The sequence below is a fragment of the Camelus dromedarius genome, chromosome 4, assembly GCF_036321535.1.
Source record: "Camelus dromedarius isolate mCamDro1 chromosome 4, mCamDro1.pat, whole genome shotgun sequence".
Classification (NCBI taxonomy): Eukaryota; Metazoa; Chordata; class Mammalia; order Artiodactyla; family Camelidae; genus Camelus; species Camelus dromedarius.
This window is the reverse complement of record NC_087439.1, coordinates 80,916,836-80,932,030: the sequence shown is the minus strand read 5'-3', so window position 1 is coordinate 80,932,030 and position 15,195 is coordinate 80,916,836. Positions and strand designations below refer to the sequence as shown.

Here is a 15,195-nt window from a genome sequence, read left to right as displayed (position 1 = left end):
AGACAGGTGACCATGAGAGGAGGGAGGTCCTGGGATGGGGCTGCTCTGAATGTGAGGGCAGGTGGGGCGATAGGATTGAAATCTCCTGGTCCCAGGCCGGTAGCTTCTTGCTCCACGCTGGGGTTAGAAAAGAGAGATGTGGGTGGTGTCCTTCCAGACAGCAGCAAGTCCACCTGCCCTTTGGAGAAGCAAGACCCTGGACCACCCTCTTTTCTTGTCTGCCACCCTGCCCACCTCCCTCCAGTGTGTGGCCAGATCCCAGACTCAGAACACCAATTAATCTTGATTTTCTCTTTGTTTTTGTTTTGTTTCGTCCTGTTTAATGCCTTGTCCCTTGCATTCTCCGTGTGTCCCGTGTCCATCTGTCCCCTGTGCCATGGGTGTGGTGCCTTCCTTGCCTGGTGTCCTCCCCTCCACCCTGCCTCCCCTCCCTGCTTCCCTCTGCCGGCTCCCCTGGGGTGGGGATGGGCAGCGTACAATGCCAGGCTGCAGGGCATTGGGCGGAATGTCAGCTCTGGGCACCAACCTCTCCACCGGCTCCAATCCACCTCTCTCTCTGGTTGGTTCCTCTCCCCCTCCCATCTTTGCTCTCAGTTTCTCCCTCTTGCTTTCCGCCTTCATGTGCTATTCCCGCTAGACTTTTACCCACTTTCTTCCACCCTCCTCATTTCCCACTTCTTCCTCACTTTTCTTTCTCTCCCTCTTCTGTTCTTTTCTTTCTTTCTTTTTAATTCTCATTGCCCTCCTCCTCTCTCCTTGCCTACCTCTCCTCCTCGCTCTCCCTCCTCCCTCTCTTTTCTGCATGAGCAAGTGCTCCCACTTCTGCATGGACATGGCATGATGCTTCCAGCCTTGGCCTTCCCTGCTGGGAACAGGATCTGGGGTGACTAGACCAACTTTCAGAGTCCTGGTGGACACTCAGGGCTTTGCAATGAGGGTGCTCAGTGAGAGTTCAGGACAGCCTAGCTCTTTAGCTGCCCCAACCAGACCACCTGGGCCGCCTGGCCAGAGCCTCAGTGGGTACAGTACTTTCCATGGACCATCGGGCTCAAGACACAAGCTGGTGCCCTGGCACCGGCTGCTCCATCCACTCTTGAGTACACACTCCCTGGGGACAGGGCACCCCCTCTGACCTCATCCTGAGCCTCTGATCCTAGGAACCAGGGCCAAGAGTCAGAAGCCCTGGGTGTGGTCCTGGCTCTGCCTGTGACCACCTCTGTGACACTTCTGGGTGAGTCTCTTAATTGCTTTGAGCTCAATCTCCCAGTGTGATAGAGGATCATAGCCTTGCTGGGTACTGTTTGCATGATGCCTTGATGCACCCCAATATTGTGAACCCTCCATCGAGGGTCACGTTCCTCTCTTTGTTGTAGTCCACTAGTGTCTCTCTCCCTGGCTCTTGGACATCAGGCCCATAGGCTTTTAACCCTGGGGAGGGACTCCCCTCATCCTTTCCCTGCTCCTTGGAGCCCGGCGGCCCAGGTAGGGAAATCATGTGCTCAGGCTTACCCCATGCGTGGCCTTGAGCAGTTCTGGGAAAAGGCTTACTGGGCGGTGGAAACTGTTGACTCCCAGTGGCAATATCTGGTGCTTTCACGACCATGGATAACGGGGAGATGGCTCTAGAAGAACGCCCCCTGTCCGCCTCCTCTCCTGTCCCTTCACCCTTTTCTCGGCCCAGTGGTGGGGAGTGCAGTGTTCAGCTGGGCCTAGGGGTTTGGGGGCAGTTCTGGGGTGGTGGGCCTGTCCTGAGGGGAGCTGGCATGGCTTGCCCTGGGGCTGCTAGTGTGACTGCCGTGTGGCTTTCTGGTGCCCTGGCCCAGCAGGTGGCCTCCCGGATCCCCTCACTTCCGGAGCCCCAGGCAAGCAGTCGGACACCCAGCCCTGCCACCTGGAGCTGAGGAATCCAGTCTTTTGGAAATTGGAAGGCTGGAAAGAAGAGCTGGGTCTGTGGGGGTAGAAGCGGCCAGTCCAGGGGGCATAGGGGAGGCATGTGATGAAACCCGACCTGAGGGCATTTGTCTGCAGGGGCCCAGGACCGGCTGGCAGCCATGCTCTATCAAGGTGGTGTATTGATGTATGCTGGGGCTGCAGCCCCTAGAATTGCCCGTGTGTGTGTGTGTGTGCTCGCGCGCACGCATGTATGTGATGAAGGGGATTCACGGCCTCAGGTGCAGCCCACTTTAGGGGAGCTTTGGAGCCATCTGTCCCCCTACGCACAGCACCATCCTGGGGGGCAGAGTGAGAACCCACGGGAGATGGGGCTATTCCTGTACCCTGCTTTTCTTGTCTGGTGGCCGATGTGGAGGCCCTGGGCTACACTGACTACCATCCTCCAGGCGGTGGGGAAGGCCTGATGCCCACAGGGTGTGAGTGACCCTTGGAGGACGACAAAGGGCCTCTGGATGTAGCGTATTATCATTGTAAGGGCCACTTTCTGGCCATCAGGGTATCCATTCCTCTGGGATGGGAGCTCGAAGGCTGGACTCACCAGCTTTGCTGGGAAGACCTTCCAGGGCCCCTTGCCTGCCTCTCTTTCCTCCTTTCTTCATGAGCTCCCTCTGGGCCCCGGTTTCCTAGTGGGGAAAGGCTGATGGTGGAGCTTCTGAGGGTGACTGTGCCCCACTGCTATACCTGTCGGGCTAAGGCTGTGTGCGCCCCCGCCTGTGTATGCATGTGCCTGTGTGCGTGCAGGAAGACACAGAGGCCCTGAGAGCGGGGCCAGGGCCAAGAGACTGAGAAGGTCCCAGGGTCGGGGGTGGTGGGGGAGGCGGGCAGTGTGGGGAGTGGGCCTATTTTCATTATCCATCCGTCTCTGGGATGTGAGGGAGGGGTGTTCTCCCTCTGACACTGGCTGTCAGCTTGTGTCCAGACATCCCAGCTTGGCTGAAGAACAATGGAGCTCTCTTCTCTCCCCTCTGCCGTGGCCCGCCTCCCCTCCCATAGAGAAAGACAAGGGAGAGAGAACATGGCTCTCTGAGCACTCCAGGGCAGATCTGGGCCTGCCAAGGGGGACAACAGTGAGACACTGTGTTCAAAGAATGTGAGAGGCCCAGGCCAGCCACTGGGGCTGTGGGGGCACTCTGCGGGAGAGGGGCTGCCCCCGTGGGAGTGGAATGCAGGGTCTTCCCCCATCCGCAGTGGGAGACTCTGCCCTGCAGCACTCTAGCTCTTTGGACATCAACCTGTCCACCCCCCCTGCCTCTGGACAGTGCGTGCTCCTGCGTGCCAGTCTGTTAGCAGCGGCGAGGGGGCTTGAAGAGGTGTGATTGCTCTCAAGTGTCTGACCGCCTTGGGCTGGGATCTCACACCTCCACAGCCCAGAAGCCCCTCCAACAGTCCAGCCTCCTCTCCGGGTGGCTGCAACCATCTGCGGCCCCTGAACATGGAGGACGTTTTGGATGCGTCAGGGAGAATGTTCTCTGTCCCTCTGGGAGATTCAGGCCCTCAAATTGAAACAGACCCATTTCTCAAGGGCAGACATCAGATCCCCAAATGGGGAAACTGGCCACCCTTTGCAAAGGCAGAGGGATCTGCCAGAAAGAGGCTGTGGGGCTGGGTGAGCCGGAACTGAGACGAGCCCTAATGCGTTTCTTTTAACCTTGGGGCTGAACTTGGTTCCAAACCCCAAGAGCCTTTCCCGAATGGGCCTCCTTTGTCACAATTATTATTAGAAAATCAATGGCTATGTCTGTTTCTCTCTAATGTTTTTGCCAGGAATGAAACCAGCAGCAGCTCTGGACCAAACTGCCCAGGGAGGCCTGAAAGGGAAGGGAACTTGGTGGAGGTGGGGGAAGCGTAGCCCCCACGGGGGTCCCCATCCGAGTTGGTGGGAGGTACAGCCGCTTCTCTGACAGCTGGGAGCCTGGGATTTCTGTAGGGCCCCTGGGCACTGCTCAACCACTTAGAGCCGTGCCCCATCTTTCATCTGGGCTGTTGCTCATAATGGCCCCCATTTTTCTATTCTGAGAATAAGGGCCCTTTGAGGTGAGGGACTTACTTGCTTTAAGTAAAGCCGTTTGTGAGTCTGGTTTACTGTCTTCAACTGGGGCTCTTTTTTCTCGCTTGAGATGGTAGGCAGGTTGCCTCTGAATAATGAAGAGCCCAAAGTGGAACCCCAGAACACCCCTCCCCCACCCCAGGGTACCTTCTGCATTTGCAGAGTCGTGCCAGTCCTGCTGCTGTCCAGACGGGGCTCCCAATTATGGGACAGTACGTGTGCGTGTCTCTGAGTGACTATGTGTGAGAGAGAGACTGTGTCCGTCCCTAGACTTGGCAGCCAGCAGCCTGCTGTTCATGAGTAGGAAGGCTTCCCAGTATGTGTTTTTCATGGCTGCCTTAGTGGCTGTGCCAGGTGGGAGCTGGGGAGCCCCCCAGGGCCATGCAGACCCCATTGTGGAGGGTAGATGATGATTCAGTTTGAATGAGGGTGATTTCTGCTTGGCTGCACTGACTCTTTCCTGGGGCCAGCTGTGTATGTGTGTGTGTGCACGCGTGTACTTGAGTGTGTGTGTGCATGGGTGCCATGGGGCAGTCTTTCCACAAATGCTGGCTTGAGGCTGGTGTAGCCAGAGTCTCACAATGCCTTTGGTAAGTCCCAGCACCTCCTCTTACCTCGCCTGCCCTCATGGGTGGTGGTGAGGGCCGGGCTGAGAGTTTCCTCCTGCAGGGTAATGAGGATGAGGGGCATGCCCTCAGGCTGGGCCTTGGCCTCTGGGCCCTGGGGTGTAAGTTTTCTAGGATTCTGGAGCTAGCTCAATGAGGCAATGGGTTTCGTGCCGCAGCCCAGCTGTGGGAAGAGGGGTGGGAAGGGAGGAGGGTGAGATTAACAACGTCCCCAGGCCCGTGGACTGGAAGGGAAGTACACAAAAGCAGATGGAGTCCATGACTCTAGGCTCTTTGCCTGCTGTTCTGCTGGGAGGGGCAGGTGGGGACCTGGACCATTTTGGGGGCAAGAAGGGGGTGGGTAGATAAGGGGTCAGCATAAGGGAAATCAGTAGGAGGTTTTAGAGGTGCACTGGATGAAGGCTAGGGAACCCCAGAGAAGGCCAGTGATATTCCAGGGGCCGGCTGGGGCCGGGACGTCATGACGAGTCTTAGTCATTTCTTGGTTTCTTCTCGGGAGCATGGTTTGCAGGATGAGGCATCATCCACTCTTTCCAAAATCCTTCCCCACGGGCCTGGTGTTGCTTGTTGGTTGATGCAGTCGCCTTGGAGACTGTCTCTCCTCCCACCACCTTCCCTCACTTGCCTGGAAGCTCTGGCCCTCTGCCTCCGGGGCTTGGAAGAAATTGACATCTGTTTCTTGTATCAGTCCTTTGTGCTCCAGGCCCCAGCCCTGTGCAGAGTAGAGATTCTTGGTGAAGGCCAGCTCAATCGAAGCAGGTCCCCAACCCTGCAGAGAAACCTGGGTGTGGGCAGAGGCAGGCTGCGGGGAGATGAGCCCCACTCCAGCTTGGCCCCCTGGGCTGAGACACACTGCCCTCTCTGGGGGAATGATCAAGCCTTTCCCCCGTGTCATGCTCATCACCTTCTGCACCCTGCCATTCCTCCCAGGGGTGCAGGCTCGGGAGAAGCAGCCTGGAGAGCCCCCAGCACCTCTCCGGAGGCGGGCGGCCAGCGACGGGCAGTATGAGAACCAGTCACCAGAACCTGCATCCCCCCGTAGCCCGGGGGTCCGCTCCCCTGTCCAGTGCGTCTCCCCGGAGCTGGCTCTCACCATCGCTCTCAATCCTGGAGGGCGGCCCAAAGAGGTGAGTCCTGGGGCCCCAGAGGGTAGCAGAGCCCACCTGAACTATTCAGGAATTTGATGGTCACCTGGCTGGCACTGACCTGTCAGTAAACTCAGTAATTTTTCCTCCCTAGGTCTCCTCTCTGGCCTGTGGAGCCCATTTCCTTTTCTAAATAGCTTTTATGCCCCTACTTCTTCCATGAACACTGAGGCTGAGGTTCCCTTCTGACCCCTAAAGAGGGCACCTTAGGGGGGTGGTCAGCACCCTGGATATGACATAGGTGACCGCAGTCTCTAAACTCCAAGCCAGATCCTATAGACTGAGAGTTTTTTAGCCCTTTCTAGACATTGGGTTTTCTTGGGAGATCTAATTTCAGTGCCAAAGTGCATTTCTGAGACGTTTCAGTAGTTTGAGGAAGTAGGTCTTAAACTTTAATGAGGTTAACAGTCACTAGGGAGTTTGTTTAAAATGCAGATTCCCAAGTCCCTGTCCAGAAAGCCTAGCATAATAGACCTGGGACGGGACCCAGGACTCTGCATTTTAAACATGCACCCTGGAAGATCCTGATGTGAGTGGTCCGTGTTTGATAAAGCCCGGGCTAACAAGTCATTCTGGATATAAATGACTTTTGGACATCTTTTCTCTCCTGCCTTCTGGCAGGACCCCAGTGCCCTGCCCCAAGCCTCTTCTCTTTGGCCTTGTTGTGAAATATTTCCAAGGCAGGTGCTACTGGACTGTGGCAAATAGACACTTTCTAGCCTCTTGACTGCAAAAAGTTGTTGGGACCACAGATGGCGGAGGTCTCCCTTTGACCTCTGTGTTTACCTGGGGAGGGTGAGGGGCCAGCCTGGTTAATTGGGAGCCTTCCTCCTCGGGGTCATGGGCACCCATGGGTACCCCCTTTCCCTCCCTTGTTGTCCTGCAGCCCCATCTTCACAGCTACAAGGAGGCCTTCGAGGAGATGGAGGGAAGCTCCCCGACCAGCCCACCGCCCAGTGGGGGTAAGAACTCCGCACTCAGCCTACTTTCCCTGCGACCCCTCTGGCCTGTGTAAGCTCTCCAGGTTTGGGGGTGCTGGCAAAGTTGGGCAGGGCCAGAATCTGCTGCTTCTCATCCCTGTGGCTCGTTTTACTTCAGCCTCCTTCCCCCACTGCTCTTCTGTCCTGTTGTCCACGCTCACACATCTAAGGATGCAGCAGCCACAGGCCTAGCATCCAGACTGACCTACAACCACAGGGCTCCTGGACTCCCATATTGTGGAGTTTGCCTGGTTGATGAGAGCCTCTGCAGCCTTATGTACAAAACATCCCTCATCCTAAAGTGATTCTTTGTGACTTGCTGGTGTATCTCTGAGACACCCCCGGGCCTTCTTGATTCTGATCCTTGTTTCTGTCTGGGTTCAGGCACCTCTTCCACTGTGGGCAACCTGTTTAATTTCCACCAAGGAAAGAAAGGCTTAGAACCCTCAGGCTGACCATGTCCCCATCTCATCCATCTCTTGGCCTCCAGATAGGAGCATTTAGTCTGCATACCCTGATGCTCTCACTGGAGAGGCAAATCCCTGTAGGGCAGAGACATTTCCACCCACAGAGAAGACCTGGGTGAGCCTAGGAGAGGGGCAGTGTTCCTGTATATGGTAGAAGAGACACAAGGAGGAGCTGGGGGAGGCCGTGATGGAGCAGTACTCAGGGTCCCTGTGAGAGTCCCAGGTTGGCAGAGATGGAGAGACTGATGATGCTCTAGGGTCAGATTGGGTGGGCCTGGCCCAGGCTATCCATTTGCTCCAGTCAGAGGGGAGGAGGGTGAGGACAGGAGAGTCAGAGCTGGCCATGCCTTCTGGTGGTTGGCTGTCCTGCACAGGGAAGGAGTGTGGCACCGGTACCTGTCCGCTGGGCCAGCAGAACTCATGCTGGCTACCATCTTGGATAAGCAGGAGACTGAAGTTAGGAGTGGATACCACGGCTGTTCCTAGAGCAGCACTGTCCAATGGAAAAATAACATGAGCCATGTTTGCAAGAGAAAATTTTCTAACAGCTCCATTAAAAAACATACAGGAAACTGGAGAAATTAATTGTAATGACTTTTTAAATTTAGCCCCAAATATCTAAAATATTATTATTTTGATAGGTAAATCAAAATAAAAATATTAATTATATATCTTACAATCTTTTTTAAAAAATCAAAAAAGAGGCTGGTGAAATTAATTTTGATAATAGGTTTTATTTAACCCCAAAGATCTAAAATATCATTTCAATATGTACTCAGTATAAAAAGATATTTTGCATCATTGTTTCATACTAAGCCTTTGAAATCCAGTGTGCGTTTTACACTTACAGCACATCTTGCCTCAGACTGGCCACACTACAGGTGCTCCATAGCCTCATGTGGCTCGTGGCTCCCATACAGGACAGTGTGAGCCCAGGGCAATCTGTTCAAGACAGTTCTGTGGCCTTTTATAACTCCATGGAATCTCTCTCCCTAGTCTTAACCCCCTACCTTCACACCTGCTCTGATTCCCTCTTGGTCCCAACAGCCAGGATCCTGGCCATCACCCTGTTTGGGATGAAGCCATCTGGGCCAGGCTAGAGTTGGGTTCTGCCACATGTTTCTGTTCCCATTCTTCCCTCCCTCCCCTTGGCCAGTCACGGGTGCTCCCGTGGGAAGAATAAGTTAGAGGTTTCCTCTATGCACAGGGTTGGGAGAGGGACAGAGGTGGAGAAATGTGAGGAATTCTTCTCTTGGGAAGCCAAGCCTTGCCTGGCTTTAGGGCCACCCACTAGTCTGCCTCAGCAGAAGGGCCAGATGCCTGGGGACTGAAGACAGGAGTGATTAGGGAGCTGGAGGTGCTGAGGGGAGCCTAGAGAAACCTCCCACTGCCTCTTGTCCCCTCGTCCCCTGCACCTCCTCTCATTGTTTCACCTGTGCCTCTGTTGCACTTGTTGGGGAAACACATGCGGACTTCTGGGCTGGAGAGGCTTCGTGCTCATTCTTCCATAATTAATTATATTCAAATGCATTAATAAGTGTTTGATAAGTGTCTGTTACAAGACACCTCTGTGTGTGTGTGTGTGTGTGTATGTGTGAGAGAAGGAGGGACAGACAGAAGCACGCAGGCCTAGACCTACCCCAGGCCTGGACGTGTGTGTTAGTATGTGTTTGTCCTCTCTGCTGTATTTGTCCATTGGGTATCTCAGGATGGAGTGAAGGTGGAGTGACAGGTGGGCCACCCATCTGGACTCGTGTGATGGCTCTCTTTTCCCATGGACACCTATGTACACCTGCGTGTGCACAAATAAGTTATTTAAATTGCTGCATTGAAAGGTTATATTTTGGAGGGGCTAGTTGCCTATAGGTCTCACTGTCTTTTGGGAAAGGGAAGTGGTGCCAGGGAAGGTCCCCAAGCTGCTGTGTTTGTCCTAGGCACCCGAGGGCCACAGCTAGTCTGTTGAGGCCATCAGTGTGGGGCAGGCAGCCTCAGGCTGTAGCAGTTCTGTGTGGCTGCTGTCCTCAGTGGCTGTGGCCTCTGCAGGCTCCCGAGAGCTGTGATAGGAGACACAGAGCTCATTTCTTTACTTCTTGAAGAGGTGTGTTAGGAGAAATCTCTGAGAAATCTCGTGACTGGGCAGAGCAACCGCCCAGCATCAGCTCAGAGTCTGGCCACGTCCTCGGCTGATGGGAAAAAGCCTGACTGCCCTTTCTGACCTGTGTGTCCTGTGACACTTCCAACCCAGACAGGCGGCTTGGGAGGGAGCTGGGGTTCGCGCAGGGAAGTGGTGCTCTTGGCCGAGGATTGTGGAGATGGGGCTTCTTCCCCTTCCAAAACATTGAGGTTTTGAGGGGTGGGTAAGAGAGCCTCTGCTGAGAAATTCTTTCCTCCTGGGGTTTGCAAGGGATCTGCTTGCTTGAGGGCCAAAGCCCTGTGACCAAGGGCTGGTCTGGGTCCTAGGGTTGGTTCTGCTGGTGGTCCCTTCCTCACCTTCTGTCCTTTACAGGGTGCGCCATCTTAATACTACATTTTCTTTAAGTCCATCTACGTGCCTTATTTAGAAAGATTGTGTGTGTGTGTGTGTGTGTGTGTGTTAGGGGTGGGATGGGGAAAGTGAGAGGAGGTGGGTAGGGAGAGAATAACATAGAGCAAGTCAGAGAGCGCCCAGGAAACCTGCACGTGTGTTCTAAGCATACGATGTGAAGGGACCATAGCGAAGCAACTAAGGGCCTCGGGAGAGAAACTGTTTTCTCGAGGCTGATGGGCAGGGCCGTTCCCTGGCTGCCTTTACCCTTTGCACCGCTGAGCCATGGAGAAACAGAGACAGGAGAGGAGCCATAGCAGCACCCCAGGGCTGGAGCTGGCTCCGCTGCTCCGTCTCCTGCTGCCCCCCTTCCCCAGCATGCCCTCACTTAGGAGGGGTCCCCTCCCCACATCTCCACCCCGAGCTCACTCCCGGGGTCTCCCCTCTTCTTTCTGGCACAGTGCGCTCCCCCCCAGGTCTGGCCAAGACACCCCTGTCTGCTCTGGGCCTGAAACCCCACAACCCAGCGGATATCTTGCTGCACCCCACAGGCGGTGAGTGACTCTGGCAGGAAGGGAGGTGGTCCGGGAGGCCGAAGGGAGGAGAGGGGAGTTGGAGGACCCCTGTGGTCCTGGGCAGGGCCCAGAGGTGGTGGGTTCTCGGGACCCTTCTGGAAATAAGGTGGCAGCCTGGCTTTGTGCCCACACTGAGGGCAGGCCTGGGTGGGGCTCTGTGCAGCTGAGGGGGACTAATCCCTCTGTAGCCTTCCTGCCCAGGAAGGGGTCAGTGCCACTTCCAGCGTCCTCTGGCCTGGGGGTTTTGGAGGCCTACCTTGTTTCTGTGGAGTTGGTTAGCTCTCTGCCGGATGCCTGGCTCCCCACCCTGCAGTGCTCAGACACTTGTGTACACACACACATACACACACACACGTGCATGCACACACCCCAGGTTCACACCTAGTCACACTTCGCAGCTTCTCTCCTTCCTGTGGGAAAAGGGAAGGTGGGGGCCCTGGGCCCTTACTGGCCATTTTGAACAGACTGAGCCCAGAAACTTGCTCCCTAGACTCCGGTTTTTGGGCTGGGCTGAGGCTCTGGGGGCCAATTTTGTTTCTTTTCCTTAGTCACCAGAAGACTGATCCAGCCAGGTAGGCGGGCAGTGGCATGCAGGTGTGACCTACGTGGACACATGGCCGGGCACAGCCTCCCACTCAGGATGTGTCTGCATGGTCAGGGACACTGAGTCACCGGGTGGGGGGCTGCCTCTCACCAGGCCCGCACACTCCTGCTTGAGGCATGGGGACAGTGACAGGGACGCCGGGCTGCTCCTGAGAGTGAGGCCCTCTCCCCTGGGAGCCCTGGATCTGGGGGCAGTCAGGATGGACTGCACCCCCTTACCCTACAGCTCTTCTGGGGAGCTTGTCTCTGCCCTGGGCTCACCCTGCTTTCCCAACTGCCTTTTCTCAGCAAAGTCTCTCAAGAAATAATCCCTGTTAACCCATCTCTCTCTTTCCTTTTTGCTCTCCCTTTCCTCTTCATCACCTGCCTCTGTCCTGCCTCTCCTTCCTCCCCACTTCTCTTCTCATCTTCCCTCAGAGGAGGATGAGGGGAAGGGGGTGACAGAGCTTCCCAAAGGTAAGTGTGGCCTTGCTGTGTGGCCGCTCCCCACTCTCCAGGGCTGGGAATGGCATTTCACTTCGAGTTTGCGCTGCCTGGCTTGGGGGCAGCTCTTTGCTCTGATCGGGTCTCGTGTGACACATCGCCCCCAGTCCCCACCCCCTGGTGATGAGCTGTCACCCTGGATGCTGACTGAGGTGCCCGCAGCTGCTGGGCGTGGGTCTGGGCGCGGCCAATGTCCCAGTGCTAGTGCGGTGCCCCCTGGCTGACAAAATGCCCCTCCCCAGCAACATTTTTGCCCCCCCAACCTGGGGTGCAGCCAGCCCCTTCAGAGGGCGGGGGCCCGTCACCCCATTGCCCAGTCGTGTTCCGCACTTACAGCTCAGAGCAGGGTTTCTCAATGTCGGCACCACTGACAGTTGGGGCCGACAGCTCTCAGTTATGGTTGCTGCCCTGGGCCTTGTAGGGTGTTTAACAGCGTCTCTGGCCTCTACCTGCTACATGCTGGTAGCACTCACCCAGTAATGATGATCAAAATGTCTTCAAAATGGCAAATGTCCCTAGGGGAATAACCACCCCCAGTTCAGAGCCACTGTCTTGGAGCCACGAGTTGCCCTCTTGACACCCTTGCGTGATTTCTTGTCAGCACAGGTGGTAGGACATCCATCTTTCTGGGAACTTGGATGCCTTTGGGGATTTTGGAAAAGCCACGGACCCACCTCTACTCAAATGCATTGGGACACCCATGCACATAATTGTGACAGTTTCAGGGAGTTAGCACGATATAGATGAATTCCACATTGCACACAGGGAAGCAGAGAGGTGATGTAATCTGGCTGAAGGCCTTTAACTTATTAGGGACACAATTCAAATGATGACTCAGAGCAGCAGGTGAAATGAAGGCGTCCTGCCTGGAACCCCCTGGGCATGGTTCTGGGCATCCACGTCCCCATTTCCACCCCAGGGGCTTGGACTAGGTGGGCACCGAGGCACCTTCCGGCTCTGACATGTTAGGTGTTCTGACTTCTTACCGGGGCCTGGGTTCCTTGTGGCCTCTGGTTTCTTAAGCCCACTTCCTGCTTTCCTTTCCACTTACTACCTTGATTTTCTATCCGCAAAGTGGGCGTGGGCTGTGCCCCGCTGTATCTGCCATCACCCAGTAAGATGGCTGGAGCTTCCCATAAAACTCGCCCAGTCCTAGCCAGCTAGAGTTCAGGCAGCAATGCCAGGCTGCCTGGGGTACAGAACAAGGAAGCCCCCATCAACAGATCCTAGAATCGGGTGAGCCACGCATGCTCCCGGCTGCTGGTTCCTGACAGGGCAGTGGAGCTGGGACAGGGGTCTGAACAAGCTGGGGCCTGGAGCCAGTGTTCGTGTGCTGTGTTTCAGGTGCCCACCCACGCAGCAGGCTTTCAGCTTTCCTCATGGTTGCTGATCTCCACGGGCTGGGGGACCTCACACACTCTCCAGTGGGAAGGTCTGAGGGTGACAGGTGCTGGTTGTGTGTTTCCCACTTTGGGGTGACTCTTTAGAGGAGCGAGTATCCACAGAATGGAACTGACACCCGCCCCTTGCGCCTTATGAATGAATCTCAGCCTACAGGGCATGAGCCCTCTGACCCTCCTCCCTCTGCCCTGGAGTCACGGAGTTTGCAGAGGAAGGTTCTTAGGGATCAACTCAGCCACACCCCTCATTTTCACAGAAGTGGAACTGAGGTGCATGTTTTGGGGTGAGGGTGGGCCATCTGCCCAAGGTCATAGTTAAGCGGCCAAAACTGGACTTACTGGTCTCCTGTCTCCTTGTCAAGTGGCCGTTTCAAAGCCCTCATCCTGCCTCCAGGCGCCGTGCCCTGGGATTCCAGCGTGGGGGTTGGAATGCCTGTCATGGCCTGGGAAGCCGGTCGGGTGGGGGCAGGGGGCAAGGCCTTGGGCCGCCAGTCCCACTTCTCCTGACTCACACATCACCTCCCGGGTCAGACTTAAAAGCACATTCTTTGCTGACCCTCAGAAGTGCTGCTTGATTTCCCTGCTGATACTTTGATGGGAAACTCAGAAAAAGAGGCCTGTGAGAAAAAATGATGAGAGGCAGACTTACTCAGCTACGGGGAGCAGAAGACTTTAGGGGAGTCTGCTCTGTTCAAAGTGCTATGCTAGATGCTTTTCATTCATTCATTCTGTCATTCGTTGATTCATTTTTTCAATAAATATTTTGTGTGCCTACCATGTGCCAGGCGCTCTGGGGATATAATGATAAGCAGCACTATGGTTTCTAATCTCATGGAGCAAATGCATGAACAGGCCAGAATTAAATTATCACTCAAAATTACATATTGTGATACGTGCTCCAAAGGGAAGGGATTCCGTTTGGTGAGACCCTGGCTGAAGAAGTAAGATGTGAGGGTGAGTGCATTAAGTTGGTGACACTGGGATGGGAGAAAAGCATTCCATGTAGAGGTAAAGGGCACGTGTGAAGGCCCTGAGGTGGGAGGAACAGCATGTTCTTTCCAGGAACTGTGAAATCAGTGAAGTGAGAGCAAAGGGTAGCTGGAAGGTGGAGCAAGAGGGCGTGTGGGACAGAGTGAGGGTCATTGGGCAGGGGCAGGACCATGTGGGGTCATTGTCACATCATCTTGTTTAATAATCACAGAAAGACTGAGAAGAAGGTGGTAGGAACCCCAGTCTGCTGATGAGGAGATGTTTAGGGATGTTAAACGACTTGTCCAGACCTAGACAGTCAGTCAGGGGCACAGCTGAAAGCCTACCCTGGATCAGCACGTGGAGGCTGCCCCTTTCCATGTGGTTGCACAGAGCACAACCTCTAAACGTGGGCTTGGAGACTGGGAGCTCTTCTCTGTGATGGAAAGAGATGAGGAAAGCCTGCAGCAGTAAAGACAGGAGGTCAACACTGGGGACATCTTCCCCATGGTGAAATGGAAAGAAATTCCTGAAACTTCTTCCCTGGAGGAACAGGAACAGGGAACATTCAGCTAAGGTTCTGTCTGTCTGGATGATTGATGGGATGGATTTGGCACAAAGGAAGACAGTGGACTAGAAATGACTCCTCTGGGGATCTTTCCTGTTCTGAGATCCTTGGTGATGGGTTTCCTGTGGCATCTGGGTATTTCAGGGCAGTGCTGTGCAATGCAGATTTATTGAGCACCTACTCTGTGCCAGGTCCCATGCTAGGCATGGAGGGTATAAAGATGAGTGATACAGCCTATTGAGGACAGAGATGCTGGCAGATATTTCAGCATAAGATAGGAGTGCTGAGTGGGGGAGATGAACAGCATGTGATGGGAGCTCAGAGGAGGGCCGTGTGGCTCAATCTCAAAGTTTGAAATTCTGCCTTTTGAGCTCCTGGATTGGGACTTGTGGGGTTTTACTTCCTGCCTCTCCCCCACCCACATGTCTTCATTTCACTTGGAGTGGGCAGGCCCTTTCTCTCCAGGCAAGGAACCTTTTCTGGAAGGCAGAAAATGCACTTAAGGGTGTGGGTGAATTTCTGACCATGGGCCCCAGTCACCGATGGGGCCAAGTTGTTCTCTCTACCTCAAGTCCAGCTGCTCTCACCCTCCAACAGACACTTGGAATGGGTTTGGGCTCCTGGAATGTTCTCCATGGAGCACCCTCCCTGGCCACACCTCTCCCGCCTTTCCCAGTTCCCGTTGCCTCTGGGTGCAGCTGCTCCAGAATTGGCGGAGAGAAGGGAAAGAAGGTGCAAAAAGAAGGGTACAGGGAGGCGGGCGCAGACACAGCTCAGGCACAGGCTGGCGACGGGGGGCAGCTTATAAACTGGAACTAGCAAGAAAGAATTAGAAAGGACTTTCTCATCTCTTGA

At 55.0% G+C, this 15,195-nt stretch overlaps 1 protein-coding gene across 14 annotated transcripts in view; it reads left to right on the top strand.

Moving 5' to 3' along the window:
• Nucleotides 1-15,195, top strand: part of TNS1 (tensin 1) — a 174,673-nt gene that overhangs the window by 135,090 nt on the left and 24,388 nt on the right. For 5 of the 14 annotated variants that reach the window (XM_064485155.1, XM_064485164.1, XM_064485157.1 and 2 more), the window contains 6 exons: nucleotides 473-559; nucleotides 5,557-5,753; nucleotides 6,658-6,733; nucleotides 10,204-10,296; nucleotides 10,866-10,889; nucleotides 11,338-11,376. In XM_064485155.1, coding sequence (XP_064341225.1) covers nucleotides 473-559; nucleotides 5,557-5,753; nucleotides 6,658-6,733; nucleotides 10,204-10,296; nucleotides 10,866-10,889; nucleotides 11,338-11,376 — 516 coding nt within the window. The remainder of the gene's footprint in view (nucleotides 1-472; nucleotides 560-5,556; nucleotides 5,754-6,657; nucleotides 6,734-10,203; nucleotides 10,297-10,865; nucleotides 10,890-11,337; nucleotides 11,377-15,195) is intronic. The other 9 variants (XM_031452142.2, XM_064485158.1, XM_064485161.1 and 6 more) reach the window with 7 other exon arrangements.